This window comes from Ahaetulla prasina, chromosome 1 (genome assembly GCF_028640845.1).
Source record: "Ahaetulla prasina isolate Xishuangbanna chromosome 1, ASM2864084v1, whole genome shotgun sequence".
NCBI classification, from domain to species: domain Eukaryota; kingdom Metazoa; phylum Chordata; class Lepidosauria; order Squamata; family Colubridae; genus Ahaetulla; species Ahaetulla prasina.
This window is the reverse complement of record NC_080539.1, coordinates 144,681,446-144,699,978: the sequence shown is the minus strand read 5'-3', so window position 1 is coordinate 144,699,978 and position 18,533 is coordinate 144,681,446. Positions and strand designations below refer to the sequence as shown.

The following is an 18,533-nucleotide window of genomic DNA, read 5'->3' as shown; positions in this document are numbered from 1 at the left end:
TATAGTAATTATTCTTCATTTTTCAATGCTATGTAACAAATGGAAGTCAGCATAGTGGAAAAGTGAACATGGACTTGAGTCAGACTGGAATAGTAGGTAAGAAATACAAGGATTGAATTTGTAGGCCAGAGTAAAGGTGTTCATTCAGAAATGTGGATGTGTCTCTTGAAGGTATTTAGAAGCAGCCAGTCCTGGAAAATTTCCCAGTAAGATTAAAAATTCCAATATAGTGATTGCTTGTTTCTTATTTCTTTTCATAGAAGAACTAAGAGCAAATTTCATTCCATGATATTAAACTTTTTTAAATTAAAGAATTCTTTAATGTAGATCAATCAATCAGTCACTTTGCTACATTGTACTGTTTGCTGGGCATTAAGGAAAAAAGCAAATAACAAGCAAAAGAATACTAAAATAATCTGCAACTATGATCGTTCTTAATAAAAAAAATTCAGACACAGATAAGGATTTTAAATTCCTATGCTAAATTCATTTTTAAAATAAAATATTTAGGATAGCAAGTAATGCATCAATGCATTAATAAATAAGTAACTATCATAGGTGAAAAGAACTAGATTTATGCCCTTTTACCCTGCATTTCTGTTATACCAGCAGAATTCCAGCCACCTGTAGTCTGAATATTATATATCTAACTGAATACAATTTACCAGTATTTCCAAGGAAATTACCATGGATTTTAGCCTTAGGCTGCAATCCAAACATATGTATTAAGTTAAAATTTTCACTGAATTTTTGGTAAAGAGATATCCATATAGTTTTGTATTGCTAATAACCATAGCCTGGCCAAGGTTGAATATACTGAAATTAGATCTTCTATTCAGAAACAAAATGAATGCTTACATAAATAAAATTTTCATTAACTTCACTGATATTCTGCTAAAGTTACAGTATTGTAACTCTTCTTGGGAAAAGTATTACATAATAGAGAGTCATGTTCTGCTTACCCATGCTACTGTAGAAATAACAAGAACATCAATATTACTTCTATAAGTATTTCTAATTTGGGACAGAATTCCAGAGCTCATAGGAAATATAGTATAACTCTATTTTGCATAGCTGGAGAGGTCAGAAAGTCACCTTTTCTTTGTTTTGTATGTTGGAAAAAACACAAAGGAGTTGGAGAAATCAGCCATCCTAATGTCCAAAATCAGCCATCCTAATGTTGAAATAGACACTTATCAAATGTCTTCTGCCTTCCAAGAGCATCAGAGATCAGCATCAGTTGAATTTAACAAACACTGGGATTGGATTAACTATGTATATTCTCTGAACTTTGCTTCTGCTGCCCCCTTTAGGCATGAATATCTTCCACATAAGTGTTCTTCTACATGTGGTGCTCAATTAATGAGTTCAGAATTTCTAATGTGAGAAACCAAGCTGTGAGTTATCCACCATGTAATCTTTCATAGATATCTCACATCACATTTTAATTATTCTGGTCTCATAGATCCCAAAACAAGAAATATAGCTTCTGAGATGAAAGGTAGTAGCTAAGGTTACATGACATTAAATAACTTATTGCATTTTCCATTCCAAATGGCAAAATAATCATACTTTGTAACACAGCCAAATGTAGAAAAGAAGAATGGAAAGAGTAATACCTTGATAGACAAAATGGAAGCCCCTTGCAGATGCTCCACTCTTGGCACTAAACCTCAAGAGAATCTTATTGGATGTAGCTAAAGGCAGGGTCTCTCCTATATATGAGAAAAGGAAAGACAGGGAAGGAAGCATAAACAAAATAAATATAAACCTATTTCTGCATATGTGGACATGAAACACTGTTTCTTGAAGGAAGGAAGGAAGGAAGGAAGGAAGGAAGGAAGGAAGGAAGGAAGGAAGGAAGGAAGGAAGGAAGGAAGGAAGGAAGGGCCACAGAAGTCATCATTATACAATTTATGTCTTAATAATATATAATTTCCATTATATATTTTATGCACATTGAACGTAATTTTTTTAAACAGCATTTGATTTAGAAACATTTATTTTCTTTAAATTTTTCTCCTTCACCAGTGAGGTTATTTGGTTTTAGCTTTATTATAAATTATAACAACATTCATTTATTCATTAATTCATTCATATTGTGTCTTTATTATTTTTACAAATAGTTCAAAGTGGCGAACATATCCAACAAATCTTCTTCCTCCTATTTTCCCTCCAAAAACAACCTGAGTGGTAGGCTGAGTCACTGAGAGAGTGACTGGCCCAAGTGACTGGCCCAAGTGGATTTCATGGCTAAAGTCAGATTAGAAATAATCTACTGTCTAGCCTATTGGCTTAATCACTAGATCGAACTGGCTCTCGTGGCAAAAAGCTCCTGTTCTTTGCTTCATTTGCCCTGGCTTCATTTATAATACTTTATACCATTTCCTTTCTCAATTAGATTTTCATTTCACCCAATTATCAGGTTTTAGAGCTCTGAAAAATGAGTGAAATTCATCAATGTCTATTTATTGACAGAAGAATCACACTGGTAGAATCAATTTCCAATGGTGGACTCCTTGTACCCATTCTCGAGGCCTTGATCTGGAAGATTAGGGACCTGCTGCAACAGATTTGGAGTGAACTGGAGAATAGGCAGAAGAAGACTTACTAAATAAGTGGAGGTTTATTATAAAATATGTTAGATTTCCCCAAGCTTACTGATAGCTTCTTTTGAAATTAGCACATACCTCTTAACATCAGGAACAGAGGGAATGACTACACAAATACTTTTGATTAGCAACATAATTATGAATCAAGGTTAATAATTTGCTGGAATGAAACTTGTGACTAATTCTTGATTATCAATTACTTATCACAAAATTTTAATTATTCTTTATTGATTCTAATAACACATTTTATAATCAATTAATTAATAATCAGACACATGTCATCCTTAATTTATCCTGAGATACTCAATGAAATTAACTAAATGTGGTTAAGAAATTATTAGCATTTTTATATTATCTGATATTAAATAAAATTTAGCAACCGGTGAAAGAAAAAATATCCCCCAAATAATCAGAGAAGGGAAAGTGACTGTAAAATAGAAGTATCAATGACATTGCTTATGAATGAAATGAGTGTTTATATATCTATATGCATAAAAATTAGTTTCTGCCAATTTCCAAAATAAGTATTAATATCTGATATAATATTTGCACTGCCTAATAAAACACTCTGAATGTATGCAAACAAGGTCACATTACGTTTTGCTGATTTGAAACTCTACACTTAAGAAACTAAATTAGTTTTGGTGTTATTTATGTTTTTTAAGGTGCACTATTTACCTGAGTGAGATCCAGAAAGTGAACTCAGAAGTCTAGCTTGGGGATGTTCTCCATCAAATAATTCTGCTACATCATTTAGAGCTGTTTGGAAATATGCAAACTGTCCAAACACAACTATAAAACATGAGCAACAAAAAGAAATATTAATTATTTGCAAAACAAATTACATTAGGTCTAAAATAAATGAAAATTACTTTTCTGTAAACATTGTGGATTCTACTTCAACTCTTACTTGGTTACATTTTGTGTCTGAAGCTACAAAGTGCAGGAAAAAATTAATAAAAATGGACTGTTATTATATTTATATTGTTCCTGAAGCTTTGCACTGGTGCTGGTTATGGTGGAGTTGTTTATTTTGGGGGAAAATAATAACAACAATGGAGCTGCATTTTAAATGTTAACAAGCTCATGCAATAAATAATAGTTTCACTGACTCCTGGCTATTCCAAGACCCAGGGCGTATTCCTAGGGAGCTAGGAAATCCACGTGATATTTTAAAGGTCTCTCAATATATCAGTCCCAATCAGTGGTGGGTTTCAAAAAAAATTATTACTAGTTCTGTAGGCGTGGCTTGATGAGTATGGCATGGCTTGGTGGGCATGGCTGGGATTTGGGAGACAGAGAATAGATGGGGGCGGGGTCAGTCAGAATTTTTACTACCGGTTCTCCGAACTACTCAAAATTTCCACTACTGGTTCTTCAGAACTGGTCACAACCTGCTGAAACCCACCTCTGGTCCCAATAGTTCCAAACCTATGACTGGTGGCTCACAAAGCTGTTACAAGTAATCTCTGGTGTACGAGTATATATGTATGTATGAGGCCATATGTATATAGAGCTACATGTTTATATGTGTATATTCCAGTCTCTAAAATCTATAAGATTTCAGATGGAACACCAAATTCTGACAAGATTTCCAAACCTTGTGAGATTTTGGCTGATTTAATTTTGAGTTTTAATTATTTTTATTTGGATTTGAGTTCTTGCAGGCACCATACGAAGGGAAAGAATGTCAGATGTTATTATTCCTAATGGTGCTATATTGCCAGTATTCAGTTTATGCGGTAGCCCTTAAATGCTTTTGATGCAATAATCCACCAGATGACAAAATAGTGAAGATAAACACCATCCAATATTCTGTCATATAATCTCCAAAACATAGCCAAACCTGAGAAAGGAACCAGCAAAGGGAGACCATTACTACTCATGCCAAGTGCTGATTCAGTGGAGTAATTTTGCCCTCCCCTGCTCTGATTCTCCCTATCCTGAAGGGAATTGAAAACAACTCCTTTATCTCAGAGCTGGAGTTATCCAAATATAGCCATGATGAGGAGTGAATTCTGCCTCTCAGATGTGAATTACAGTATTTATTTACTTCAGAACAAATCCTAGCAGTCACCATGATATCTACTACGTAGCAAAGAGCCTTCTCTTGAAGAACTCCTTGGCAGTGGATTGCACTCCCTAGGAAGTAAAATTTGACTCTCATCCACTTGATGTTCAGGAAGATAATAAAATATATATACTTTTGTCAAACCTTAATTTCTTTCAGTATTTTACCTTAATTCTGATTTTAAGTGCCTTTTAGCACATATTTTGCTTTATCTCTATAGGCTAGTCTTGGAAAATAAAACAGAAATGCAGGCTGAAATCTAATAAGTAAATAAGTGAATAAGCAAATAATAAAATAAATATGATGTTTAAATTCATAAGCAACAATGATCTTTGGCTAATCCAATCCCAGGATACTGAGGTGTTATTGAAACTTTGTTTAAGCATATTATATATTAAGATTACCACCAAGAATTAATTACAAGAAAGGCTTAGTGAAACGTCAAACTTACCAAATTCTTTAGGAACTGTAATTGAATATTGACAAGTCACCCCAGTAGTGTAGTTCTGAGGATAATTTGGTGATAAAACTACTCCATCTGATCCACTATATTGGCCTCCACAGGGAGCTGAGAAAGAACATGTGTAAATACAGAAAAAATGGGTCAAATTAATAAGTTGTAACTAAAAATAAAAACATAATACCTCTTCTTGTAATATATAAATCTCTTGTATTAGAATTGCAATGGAATTCAATACAAGCTAACATTGAAATAAGTATTCAAGGATAATTACAATTTAGGAAATGTTTAGGAAATGTACTTAAACTGAAATCTTAGTTTCTCTTAAAAGTGCCATCTAAATTACACCTTTTTTTTCCTCAAAGTATGTTTCATGGCTATTTCCCTTAATGAGGAAAGGCTGATACTAATAAAGTTTCCATTTGCCTTCAGCCTGCTCACTGCAGAATTAATATATTGATATTATATAATAATACAAGTTATAATATATGATTAATATCACATCATGTTGTATGTTGCTTTATTCTCCATGATTATTGTGCTGAAATTTAAATTTATAAACAAAAGAAGTAAATTTTTGACACAGATTAGATAACTGTTCTATTTTAGCAACCACTCTTTTGATGTATCCATCACTTAGCATCTGCAAATCCTGAAAGTTTTGGAACAGTCATGCAGCATGATTAAATTTCTTTCAGCCAAGAGTTAAATGTGTACTTCACTTCACTCCCATTGCCATTGTGATCAACAGCATCTTGATCCCCTTTAAAAACAATAATTGGGAGAGGTGTTTTCCTTAAATATTGTCATTCCCATTCACCACTTCCTATGCCAAACAAAAGGTATATATTGTACTCCATGGAACAATTTCTGTGGGAGGTGAAATCTTCAAGGAACCAAGGAATTTATGCCAAAGTAATATTTCTTCTAACAGCCTATTGCCTTAGGGACAGTGGAATTAAGATGGCCCACAAACAAGATTGCAATTTTAATTTCCGCAACAATGTATGGTTGTTTTTCTCCTTCTGTATTTTCAATTCGCTTTCAAACTTGTTACTCTATGGTCAGCCAAGAGTCAGTTCCTGAACACTTGGAGACCATAGGTTCAAACTAGTGACTAAATCTTCCATTGTTTTTATTCAATTATAACATTGCATGAGAAAGTTTGGGTCGGAACTCGGATCAATAAATTGGAAATAGCTAATTTAAAAAAAAATATTTGGAAACCTAAAGCTATGTGCCTTTCATTGACTACTGACCTTCCATCTATAAATGACTACAATTTAAAACAAAATAAAAACTCTTTAAGCAAAATACAACCATTACTTGACTTAGTGACTATTTGAAATTACAACACTGAAAAAAGTTGCTTATGATTTTTTTTCATAAAACCGCTACAGCATCCGCTACAGTCACATGATCAAAATTCAGATGTCTGGCAATTGGCATATATTTATAATGGTTACAGTGTCCCAGGATCATAAGAAAGCCAGATTTATATAACATGTTACTAACTTAAAAACTGCTGTGATTCACTTAATAACTGTGGCATGAAAGGTTGTACAATGGGGCAAAACTTACTTAACAACTGTCTTGCTTAGCAACAGAAATTTTGGGTTTGATTGTGGTCGTACATCAAGGAATACCTGTAGGCAAACCAGTTTGCTCTGAGGGGAAGCCTGACTAATTAAAAAGTAGTATATAATATAACAAATATCAGATGAAATTAGTGTTAGAGAGATCCTAAGCTCTTCTGTAAAAAAAAAAATATTTTTGGGGTGGAGATGGGAAGACTTCTCTTCTATTTTATCTATGCCCTAGTATTACTATGCCTCATAGTATTTCTATGTTATAGGAGTATATTCCATATGCCATAGTCCAAATTGACATAAAAAAGAGATCTTCTTAAATGATCTGACAGATCACAAGAAACATTAGTCTCAGATCTTACTGAGAGGTCTTATTTTGCTATCATTCGTAGACTTCTTAGTTGGCCTAATTGACACTTCTTCCTTGAATTTGTCTCTTTTCATAGATAGGCTGCAAATTTCAATTGAGTCTGACACAAACTGTAATTTAAAGGAACCTGATACAAAATAGCTGACATATTTTTCTTAAATTAGACAGATGCTGTTCCTCAATAAGTTGCTTCAACTTTTATGGGGGGAAATATATCAGTGTGAAACAGAAACCTACTTGCAATTCTTTGGATCTACATGCCATCTGAAGTCTTATAAATAAGTTTATATTTCTAAACCTAGTTACATATTTCAGCCTGGGAGATCTTCACACGTAGAAGATGCAAACTTCAGATTTTGAAAAGGGCATTAATACCTTGTACTAATTTGTTTGGGAAACTATCGTCAGCTGAATGGGAAATATTTTTCTGCTATAAATATGCACATATTTTTGTCAAATGATCACATGAAGCCAATACAGCTTTATAACCACACATCTGTTAGCATCAGATGTTAAAATGTGGATAAACGTGGACATATATTACTTATGCTTCCATGTAGTTTGCTAAAATATAAAAATAAGAATTGTAAATTACAACATCATTTGACGAAAAATGAGTCTTTTTGCAACCAAAACATTTTCCAAGAGCTGTACATTCCTCTAGTTTTGAAGGCTTTCTGGCTCAATGGATGATTCAATGAACAGATAGCAAAAATATGATTTTTCACTGATGTCCTTCTCTCTTCTGTAGTAATATCCCTGCTATGCCAAAAGATCTCTCAATTCCCTATGGCACACTGTGTATGCGTAGAATAGAGAATCAGCACTACTGCACTACTATTAATCGTCTCATAGTTCCCATCACCAATCTTTTTCCACTTATGACTGTATGACTATAACTTCTTGCTGGCAATCCTTATGATTTATATTGATATATTGACCATCAATTGTGTTGTAAATGTTGTACCTTGATGAACGTATCTTTTCTTTTATGTACACTGAGAGCATATGCACCAAGACAAATTCCTTGGGTGTCCAGTCACACCTGGCCAATAAAATTCTATTCTATTCTATTCTATTCTATTTAGTAAATAGTTTGACAGTGTTGAGGGAATTATTTGTTTAGCAGAGTGATGGCCTTCGGGAAAAAACTGTTCTTGTGTCTAGTTGTTCTGGTGTGCAGTGCTCTATAGCGTCGTTTTGAGGGTAGGAGTTGAAACAGTTTATGTCCAGGATGTGAGGGATCTATAAATATTTTCACGGCCCTCTTCTTGATTCGTGTAGTATACAGGTCCTCAATGGAAGGCAGGTTGGTAGCAATTGTTTTTTTCTGCAGTTCTAATTATCCTCTGAAGTCTGTGTCTTTCTTGTTGGGTATGACACAAGTTTTGCACACCTGGATTGGGGATTTTCTACCATTATTCCTTGAAAATCCTCTCAAGCTCAGTCAGGTTGGATGTAACTGTCGATGGACAGCCATTTTCAGGTCCCACCCGAGATGTTCAATATGATTCAAGTCAGGGCTCTGGCTGGGCGACTCTAGGACATTCCTAGAGTTGTCCTTAAATGATTCCTGTGTGGTCTTGGCTGGGTGTTTAGGATCATTGTCATGTTGGAAAGTGAACATTTGGCCCAGTCTGAGGTTCTGAGTACTGTGGAACAGTAGTTGCGTCATTCACCTTTCCCTCAACCCTGACCAGTCTCCCAGTCTCTGCTGCTGAAAAACACCACCACAGCATGATGCTGCCACAACCAAGCTTCACTGTTGGGATGATATTAGACAGGTTTCCTCCATACACAAGCTTTAGAATTGAGGCCAAAGAGTTCAATCTTGGTTTCATCAGACCAGAGAATCTTGTTTCTCACTGTCTGAGAGTTCTTCAGGTTCTTTTTTGCAAATTCCAAACAGGCTAGCATGTGTTCTGCACAGAGGAGAGGCTTCTGTCTAGCCACTCTGCCATAAAGCCCAGATTGGGGGAGGGCTGCAATGATGATTGTCCTTCTGGAACTCTGTCCCATCTCCACACAGAATCTCTGGAGCTCAGTCAGAGTGAGTCTGGTTTTGTTCACCTCTCTTACTAAGGCTCTTCTCCCTGGATTGCTCAGTTTTACCAGGCAACAAGTTCTTGGAAGAGTCCTGGTTGTGCCAAACTTCTTCCATTTGAGAATTATGGAGGCCACTGTGCTTTTAAGAACCTTCAGTGGAGCAGAAATTTTAATGCAATCTTCCCCAATCCTGTCTCTGAGCTCTGCAAGCAGTTCCTTTGACCTCATGGACTTTTCTCTGCTACAGTATGTCACCTGTGAGGCCTTCTATAGAGAGGTGTGTGTCTTTCTAAATCAATTTAATTTACTACAGGTTGACTCCAATCAAGATGTAGAAACATGTCAGCAACGAACAAGAGAAATGGGAGGCTAAATTTCAAGTGTTGTTACAAAGGGTCTTATGCCAATGCACTCTCACAGGGAGGGACTCCTTAGGGTGCCGTCCGCCAGGCAGTGCCGACTGGCAACACCCAGGGGAAGGGCCTTCTCTGTGGGGGCTCCCACCCTCTGGAATGAACTTCCCCCAGGACTCCGTCAACTTCCCAACCTTCGAACCTTTCGCCGCGAGCTTAAGACACATCTATTTATTTGCGCAGGACTGGACTAGAATCTTAATTTTAAATTTAGTTTTTAACGGGGTTTTATTATTTTAATTATAATTTTAAATTCGGCCTTATTCAATAAGTTTTTTAATTAGTGTTTTATCTTGTATTTGTATTTGTGTTTTTTAATAGGCTGTAAACCGCCCTGAGTCCCTCGGGAGATAGGGCGGTATAAAAATGTGATTAAATAAATAAATATATCAGGTTTTTTTTCCTTTTTATAAATTTACAGATATTTCTAAAATTCTCTTCTCAAAGTTTTCACTTTGTCATTATGAGATACTGAGTATAGATTAATGAGAAAAAAAATGAATTTCAACAACTATAGAATCAGGCTGCAGCATAACAAAATTGACAAAAGTGAAGGGGGTCTGAATACTCAAAGTTTTTTAAATTAAAAAAAAGGAAACTGATTATTTTTCCAGATTATCTCATGTAAATAATATTTTACTGCAAGTCCTCCTATGATCCACCTCCCAACTCCATCAAAACCACTTCTCTGTCTTTTCTTTTTTTATTTCACCTCAAATGGCAATAGTAGATATGGGAGTTAAAATAAATAAGAAGGAAAACAAGAGCTTTTCCTTCTCTCTTTCATCAGTTCCTCTACCGCACTAGCAGAATATTGTCAGAATCCCAAAATATAGGGAACAATGAGAATCGTTATACTAACACAATTTCTCATAACATGCCTCCCCAGGATTCATACATACCATTACAAAATGGCAAGATTCTGTTCCATGCAGGTTTTCCATCAACACCAATCACACAAGTGATAGTAGAAGGCTCAATAATCTTGTAACCTGAATCACACTGATAAGTAATACTTGACCCAAGTTTAAAGTCTGTTCCAATTCTGGTTCCATTCATTATGTTGCCAGGATCAAAACAAGCTTCCCGTGGTTTTTCTAATGAAAGAGATAAAGAGGATTAAGACTCTCTTTAAAATAAAACAGAGGAATCAAATTGAATCAATATAATCCACTCCAGGAATGATAAAGATTACTAACAGTTTACTTAATTCCTATCTCACTTTCATCTAGCTGAGTAAGCTTGTCCATCCATCCACCCATCCATCTTTTTCTTCACTAAATAGATTGGGATTATTAGAATTTAATCTGAAATCACTATTACAACTGCACATAAAGACAATATTGTTTATGAGGATACATTTCAGACAAATTTTCAGTTATGATATGAGGTCTGATATTCCGTTGGTTACCTTTGTCAGCTGAACTAGGTCAGAAACTCGAAGCCTTAATAGTTTTCTTGGATCTATCATATTTTTCAACATCACCAACCATAGCAACCTTTTGAATAACCAATCAGAAAAGGATCTGAAAGCGTTTAATGAGCATAATATTTGCAAGTATTTGCAAGTAATTTTTCCACAGGGAAAAAATAGCTTGCATGTTTAGTTACTCGTAATATTCAGTATACATTTCCTGATAGTTAAGTCCCATTGAACTTGATGGGACTGACTTTTCAGTATATAGTATCAATTTCTATTGTAATAGCAATTACAATTTCATAAATTAAGATGATAAAAATGCCTGAATTATTAAGCATTTATGTTTAGCAGTATCTGTAAAATGGCCACTTTTTAGGGAAATGAAAGCTTCATGATTAAATTAAATACTAACAAAAGTCTTTAAAAACAAAAGACCAAAGGAACCAACCATCTTGCCCAAAAGGGAGGGTCAAATTGTCTATTAAGCAGGGCAGAATAAAAAATAAATAAAACTTTTGAAGTTTACCTTATAAATAATGCTAGTCTGTGAATAAGCAGAGATGTTGCAATGCTATTTGGTATTAGCTTTCAAATGCCTTCCAAAAATATTATTTTATTCTCAGTTCTTAGATTTTCTTGTGAGTTATCTAAATGGTTTCAGCCCAGCCTCCAATGAAACTTGAAAGTAGTTATGGAAAAAACATTAACCAGTTCCAAATTATTATCGAAATAAGTGTAAATGTAATGTAGGAACATTAAACTATGAATAATAATAGAGAGCCCTTTTATATTATTTCTCAATAAGGTGGCTGCAACATATTTGATATAAAACACATTTTTGTAATGTTTGAGACTACTTTATAAAATATATCCAATATAATTAGGATAAAAACAATTTATAAAATCAGTCCAATATAACTAAGGTAATTTTTTTTTCTGAATGTAGTATGCAACCATTTTAATGACGTTATCATTGAACACTATTTTAGAAAGTGCCGTTAATTATATTTGTCTCTATGGGTGATTAGAAATCCAATCCCATATCATTGTTGCTAATTTTGCTATAAATCTACACAAACTTCATTTTCATTGAAACTGGATATAAAATAGATGAACTTCATATTATATAATATGGTAAATATATATATTGTTTTAAATTTACCTTTATAGTCAATGGCAAATCCTGCCATGCCAACTGAAGCATCACTCCGAAATGCCAAGAACAGATTATTGCCATTGCTCTCTATTCTATCTGGGGCCTGGGAACCTTGAAAACTGCCAATCAGAGGGCTGTTAGAATCTCCTCCTTCATAAATATGTAAAAAATCATAACTAGGTTCCATGTTGAAACTGAAATAGAAAACCAAGAAAATAAAATGCCTCTGGATTTGGGGGGAAAGAAAAATATATTTTCCTTTAGCATTTGTATTTATTTCTCACAAAAAAAGATTCCAAACAGCAATGTATGCATGGTAATTTATACTCTATTGATTTCCATGTTTTCTGTTCATCCCTTTTTCTTCTTTATTTTCTACAAGTCAAATTTTGGCATAAACAGTAGTTCTGCTTCTAAGTCTTTCTTCAGTCTTTTCTAGATATAAAAGGAAAAATAGAAACTTGTATCATGGTGGCCTGATAGCTTCTGCCCCTGCTAAGAAGGGGCAGGAAGGAAGAAGTTGGGCGCTAACACTAAATCTTATTTGCCCAACATTGATCAGATATGTCATATGAGAAAAGTGGAACCAGTGGACACCATTTTCTTTAAAATATACACAAATATTTGAAATGCATTTTAAAGAAAATAGTTGTAAATGTTTCCAGGGTATGGTCCTTCATGGATGCAAACCTACTCGTATAGATTAATAGCTAAATGAGATAAAATTTCAAATGCTGTAAGTTATAATTTATTTACGTCCAGATAAAATAATATGAGTTTTTGATGGAGAAGAGCAGATAAATATTTTCCAGAATATTTCTCGTACTTTTAAGCCTTTTATTTTATAGGTAGTGACTTGAGAATACAACTATTTCAATTTTTAAAAAAACTAACTTTGGGGTAGACATAGAGGGTTTACACAGTTAATATATAAAATGCATGCATATCCTAATAAACACTGTAAGTAATGTTTTGGTTTTTGAATTGTTCTTAATATATTGCTGCAACCGTTAGTGATTAACTGGTTGATTTAATGTGGAAGAAGAAAGTCATCATCACTGGGAACTGAAGAGAAGAAAAGTTGCTCCCCTTCAACTGGAAATATTTGAATCATTATTATGGACCTTTTGTTGCCACTTTGTATACGATAAACTAAACGAAAATGTCAGAAACAGTTAAGGTTGATATTTTTATCTTGTTTTTCAATTTTGCACAGGTACTTCTCATTTAATAATCACAACTGGGACTGACATGTTGTTAGGAGAAACAGTCACTAAGTGAAACTGTGACTGTGCTTTTGATCTTTGCTTTACTTTACAGATCTGAGAAATCATAAATGTGAGGATTGGTCATACAGTTACTTTTTCATTGACTTGTAATTGTGAAGGAGGCAGTTGTTAAAGGGCTGCCTTGTAAACTGTCCAGACTCATTCTGAATTGAGTTGCCATATATATATATATATATATATATATATATATATATATATATATATATATATATATATATATATATATATATATATATATATATTGAACAAAATAAATAAATAAACATGAACAATCAATCAAGTGTCCTTTAAAAAAATCTCACTATGAAAGACTCCTTGGCCTAATGAAATAGCAGCATTTTTGCTTCATTTATAAACTCTAAATACTTAGGGGGTGTCTGGAATAACACCCTCAAGAAGATGAGGTTGCTTTGCCTCCACCCCTCTAACAGCTGAAGAAAAAGGAAGCATGTGTCTCAACTCTCCAGCTGACCACAAATGAATAGGCAAATTCTCCTTGGAGAAAAAAGTTCCCATTCGTAATATAATCCAATCCCATTCGTAATTTAATCCAGCTCAAAACCAGGAACATAGATGTAACCCATGTAGTGCCCAAAAGATAGGACTAAGCTGCTAAAATGGCTTTTTACCCACTAGCATGTGGGCTGCCATATTTCACTACAGTCGAAGTTTCTGGATAACCTCCAAATGCAGTTCAAAAGGAGCATATTGCAGTAATCTAGTTTTGAGGTAATGAGGCCATAAGGGATTTTCATCAGGAACTCCCACATCAAAAAGGGCTAACTAAAGTTGGACAGAGTCTGCCCTTGGTACAGCATCCCCTTGGTAATCAAGTCGCATCACACTTGTGTGGTTGAGAAGATTAGCCGGTGACAACACTGTTGCCTGGGGGATGCCCAGTTAGGTGTTCTTGTCACATTCCTAGCTGGAGCTGGAGGAAAGATGAGAGCTCACCCCACCCCATGGCAGCACTCAGATCTTGAACGCTGGTTTGCTAACTTGTAACACAGCATTCTATCCACATGAGCCACCATGCTCCTTTGTAATCAAGTAAAAGTTATGAATTAAACTAAGTTTATATTGAACTTGATTCCTAATGATCGCATCCATACAGTTTTCTAGATAGTGTTCTGATAGCGATTTATCAGTGTAAATTAGACTATTTGTGAAATATTTCATTACAATGTTTTTCACTCTACAAATATATGGTAACTTTTTATTTTTGCAAGATTTTTTTTTTAATCTAGTTTCATAGAAACAACATAAAAAGAGGTAATTAATTTACTTAATTCAGCCTTATAATCACGTACTAGTAAGAAATTCCACTACACAAAACCAGGCTTAGTTTAGAAACTTGAGGAAGTTTACATGAGGTTTCATTCTGGTCATGCAATGACTTGGTTTTTAGAACCTTATTAAAATATTACGTTTTGTATCTGGGAGTTAAGTGGAAAACTAAACTACTCTATTGAATCCTGTTATTGCATTAGCAGTTTCAAATTATGGCAGCTTTCTTCAACATAATTGTTTTTCTTTTCTGACACTATAAGAGATAGGCTACATCTGGCACTTCTATAATTTGATCACAGGAAAAAGGTAGAGACAGGCAGAAACTATATGCCTTCTGATGGACGTAAGACTAGATGGATCCTTTAGTGGCTCATATATTTTTCTCATGTCCTTATTTGTTTTATGTGTCATGAAGCACTGATGTGGATGTAAGGCATAGATAGGCAGCAATTAGCTTCCAAGTCTCATTTTTTCAGCATACCCTTCCCCCGATTATTATTGTTGAACACTCTCAATATACTTTTCCACCATATTAAAATGGGCAACCTCTGAAAATTACAATATTTACGCCCTAAAGTTAGCATGCTAAAACTTAAAAAAAAACATACCCCAAATATTTCTTAAAAACTCAGACCCACATCATTCAGCCCTGCCTATGGCATAATTTTAAAAAGTAATTAGCAAGGCTCATTAATGTATTGTGCGATTTTTGAATGTGACATTTTAAAAGAAAACACAGTTCTTAAAATAATACCTTTTGAATATCAAAGCAATGACAAAATCAGGGTTTACTTTTATTCTCCAATCACATTCCTTCCCTGGAGGATATGGCTGTGGATAGTTTGGTGATAAAATAACACCTGCTGGACCTGTAAGATTTCCACCACATGCAGCTGTCACACAGGAGAGAATAAGAACATAAAAATGATCACATGTCAAAACTGAGGACTGGAAACTGTCAAAATAATTTAGGTTCTTATACATTTTTTTCTGACACCTTATTTTCAAATATTTATCACAACAATTGTAAGTACAATGAAAATCTCTCGTATAAAGAAATGTGTAAGTACAGTATTTATTCTCAGTACGAAAATTCTTCCCTTAGGCATGTAAAGTTCATTTAATAAAGCAGCCCAATAATGAAGTTAGAGCACTCCAGGCATTTCTCTGCCTGACTGAATGGGAGGGGGGGGGAAGCAGAATGGAGAAATATTTGCATCTACCTGACCTTGTGCATATATCTGGAAAAAAGGTCTCTATTCTACTACGTTCAAAAAGAGATGCCGAATTTAGGCTAATTCTCAGCCTTTTCTAAATGTTTGCTGCATTGGACAGCATGGCGGAAAGCAAGGACAGAAGGTGGCCTTTGGATCTGCTGGATTCCAGTCTCTATTCTTCTTTGCAGCTTTACAAGATTAGACTTTCACAAAGTTGGAAAGCACAAATTATATAGTCTTGAAAAAGACGAGAGGCAAGAATTTCCCTTTCCAGGACAGAAAAAGAAGAACCCTGTGCACCTTGGAACATTTCCTCAGCTGCCAAACGATTGCAGTCTGAATTGTCAGAATAAACAGCTAACATAATCTGCAGATTTCTCTCAATTATTCCGTATTTTTCCCTATCTTTCTCTATTCAAATATTTCTATTTGGATCTCCAAGCAACACATGAGAATGTATATTATGATCTGAAGCGATAGAGTAGATCGGTTATGTGAGATTACAAAGAAAAAACCAATATAAAAATATTCAAATCTGTTGGAAAATGATCCTTCAAAGGAAAATGAAAGCAACAGCAATAACTGAAGCATTCCATACACATTATCTAAAACCAGAAGAAAGAGAAAGGGGTTGGCTATGAAGGATCTATTATACCGGTCTGGAAGCAGACCAATTTGGTGTTAATTGGTCTGTTTCTATATGCTGAAATGACAATGCTCAGTCAATTTGGTTAAAGGTAAGAGATGAGTGAGAGATGAGATACTGTATGGGAAGAAGCGATCTTTTGTTGTATTTGACATGGTGAGAAGTTACTAAACTTGTTTATACTTATTATGAAATATACCACTTCACCACTTATAGAGGTGGAAAGGCACTTTGTTATGCATTGCTTTTTCTTTATTTTTTCTCTTCTTTCTTTTCAATTTCTCAATTTTTCCTTTTTTTTCTGAACTTTCTACTTTTTCCGTTTATTTCTTCTATTTTTTTTAGTTTGTATTAGTCTTTGATGTTATAATTATAATCTTTAATAAAATTATGATTAAAAAACAAGGGGGAAATTGCACAGTTCCCTTTCAGGTAAACAATTACATTTTAAATCATGCGCTTAAAATTAGGGTTCTTGTAAACAATAGGAGAGAACTTTTATAATTTTCATTAGAGTAACAATACTAGTCAACCCATCTTGTCATTTTCTTTTTTAAAAAAATGGGTCAAACATAACAACACACTTCCTTTCTAGGTTTTTATTGTAATGAAATCTCAAAACTCTTCTAATATTTTCCAACAAGAGATCATTCTGGATCCAGAAAGATTGTAATTTAAGCTACTAAAATGTTAACTTAAATTGTTATTTTAAAACATCTTCTGGCATCCTAGTTCATATGAGGCCATCTCCAAACCTGGAAATCTAACTCTTGGAATTATCAAAAATTTCATCTTGTCCAGTGCAGCATCAGTTTGACTTCCCACATCGAATTCTTCAGAATTCAAAAATATTTTAAGGCTTCCTAAATACCAGAAAATAAGTCCTCATAGGGAAAAAGAAATAGATAATCTGTTTTTTTCTAAAAAATCACTGAATATGCAGTATCACTGCCTTTTGCTTTATCTTGATTAAATATGGGATGTTGGAGAAAGGAAATAAATATTCAAGGTAGTTCGGTTAGTAGCTTTTTAAGGCAAGAATGTCTCTAATAGTTCTTTAAACTCTTTAAAGTGATAGGCATTTTTGTTTTCTGACCAGAACAATTATGATTTCAGGAAAGGCTGGCAGGGTAGAATCCAGGAATCCTAGGCATGCTAAGTAGGAGTCTAATAGGCAAAAAGAAAACCAGATACATGAATTATGAGAAGCTGGTACATTAATCCAAACAGATATTTAAATGGTGGACAAGATAACTCAAGATAGCATTTCCTAAAATGGTATGAAGAACAGTTTGAATCTGGGGGTGGGGGTAATCACCATAAGTGGTGCAAATTGTTCATAATGGAGCTCAGTTGTACTAACGCACCAGCTGGTTCTACCAAAGACCATATCACCTAAAAAATTGGCTGGGTTTTCTGCAGATGAAGTCAGAGACAATCTATTGTTTCTGCCTATTTCTGATTATTCTAGCATAGGCTTTGTAATGATCATCTACTGGATCTATCAGCTTAGTTACTAAAATGTAGAGCAATTGCTCAAGTTCTCCTTTCAATATTTCAACTCTTTCCTGTCACTACTCCAGGATTCTGAGGCATGGCCTCTATTTATCTAAATGAAATATGAATATTAATTTGCCCTGACAGTCTATATTTTGAGAAGATAATTTGAAAGAAATCTAAACAATACTGTAGTACCGAAACCAGTTATCTATTTCAGAAGTATTATAGGCAATGTACACTCTTATAAACATGGTAAAACCACTCTGGATTAGGATAACAAGAAATGCCTTCAAGGACTACAACTCAATTCTACAAAAATTGCCCATTCCTGAAGATTACATTAAATGCTGCAATGCAGTAGGTGCAGCCTTTATGCATTCATACATATATCATTGTAAGTTAATATTTGAAGCTCTAGGATCTTCTGTTGATCAGCTGGCATATGTCCCAGATT

The 18,533-nt window shown here is 34.3% G+C and overlaps 1 protein-coding gene across 1 annotated transcript in view; it reads right to left on the bottom strand.

Annotated features, from left to right (window-relative positions):
* The window catches only part of CSMD1 (CUB and Sushi multiple domains 1), a 1,133,931-nt gene that overhangs the window by 145,494 nt on the left and 969,904 nt on the right, over nt 1–18,533 (bottom strand). Inside the window, exons 28-33 of the mRNA XM_058177365.1 lie at nt 15,471–15,609; nt 12,144–12,331; nt 10,464–10,658; nt 5,135–5,251; nt 3,291–3,404; nt 1,620–1,715 (exon numbers count right to left, since the gene is read on the bottom strand). Of these exons, the coding sequence (XP_058033348.1) occupies nt 1,620–1,715; nt 3,291–3,404; nt 5,135–5,251; nt 10,464–10,658; nt 12,144–12,331; nt 15,471–15,609 (849 nt within the window). The remainder of the gene's footprint in view (nt 1–1,619; nt 1,716–3,290; nt 3,405–5,134; nt 5,252–10,463; nt 10,659–12,143; nt 12,332–15,470; nt 15,610–18,533) is intronic.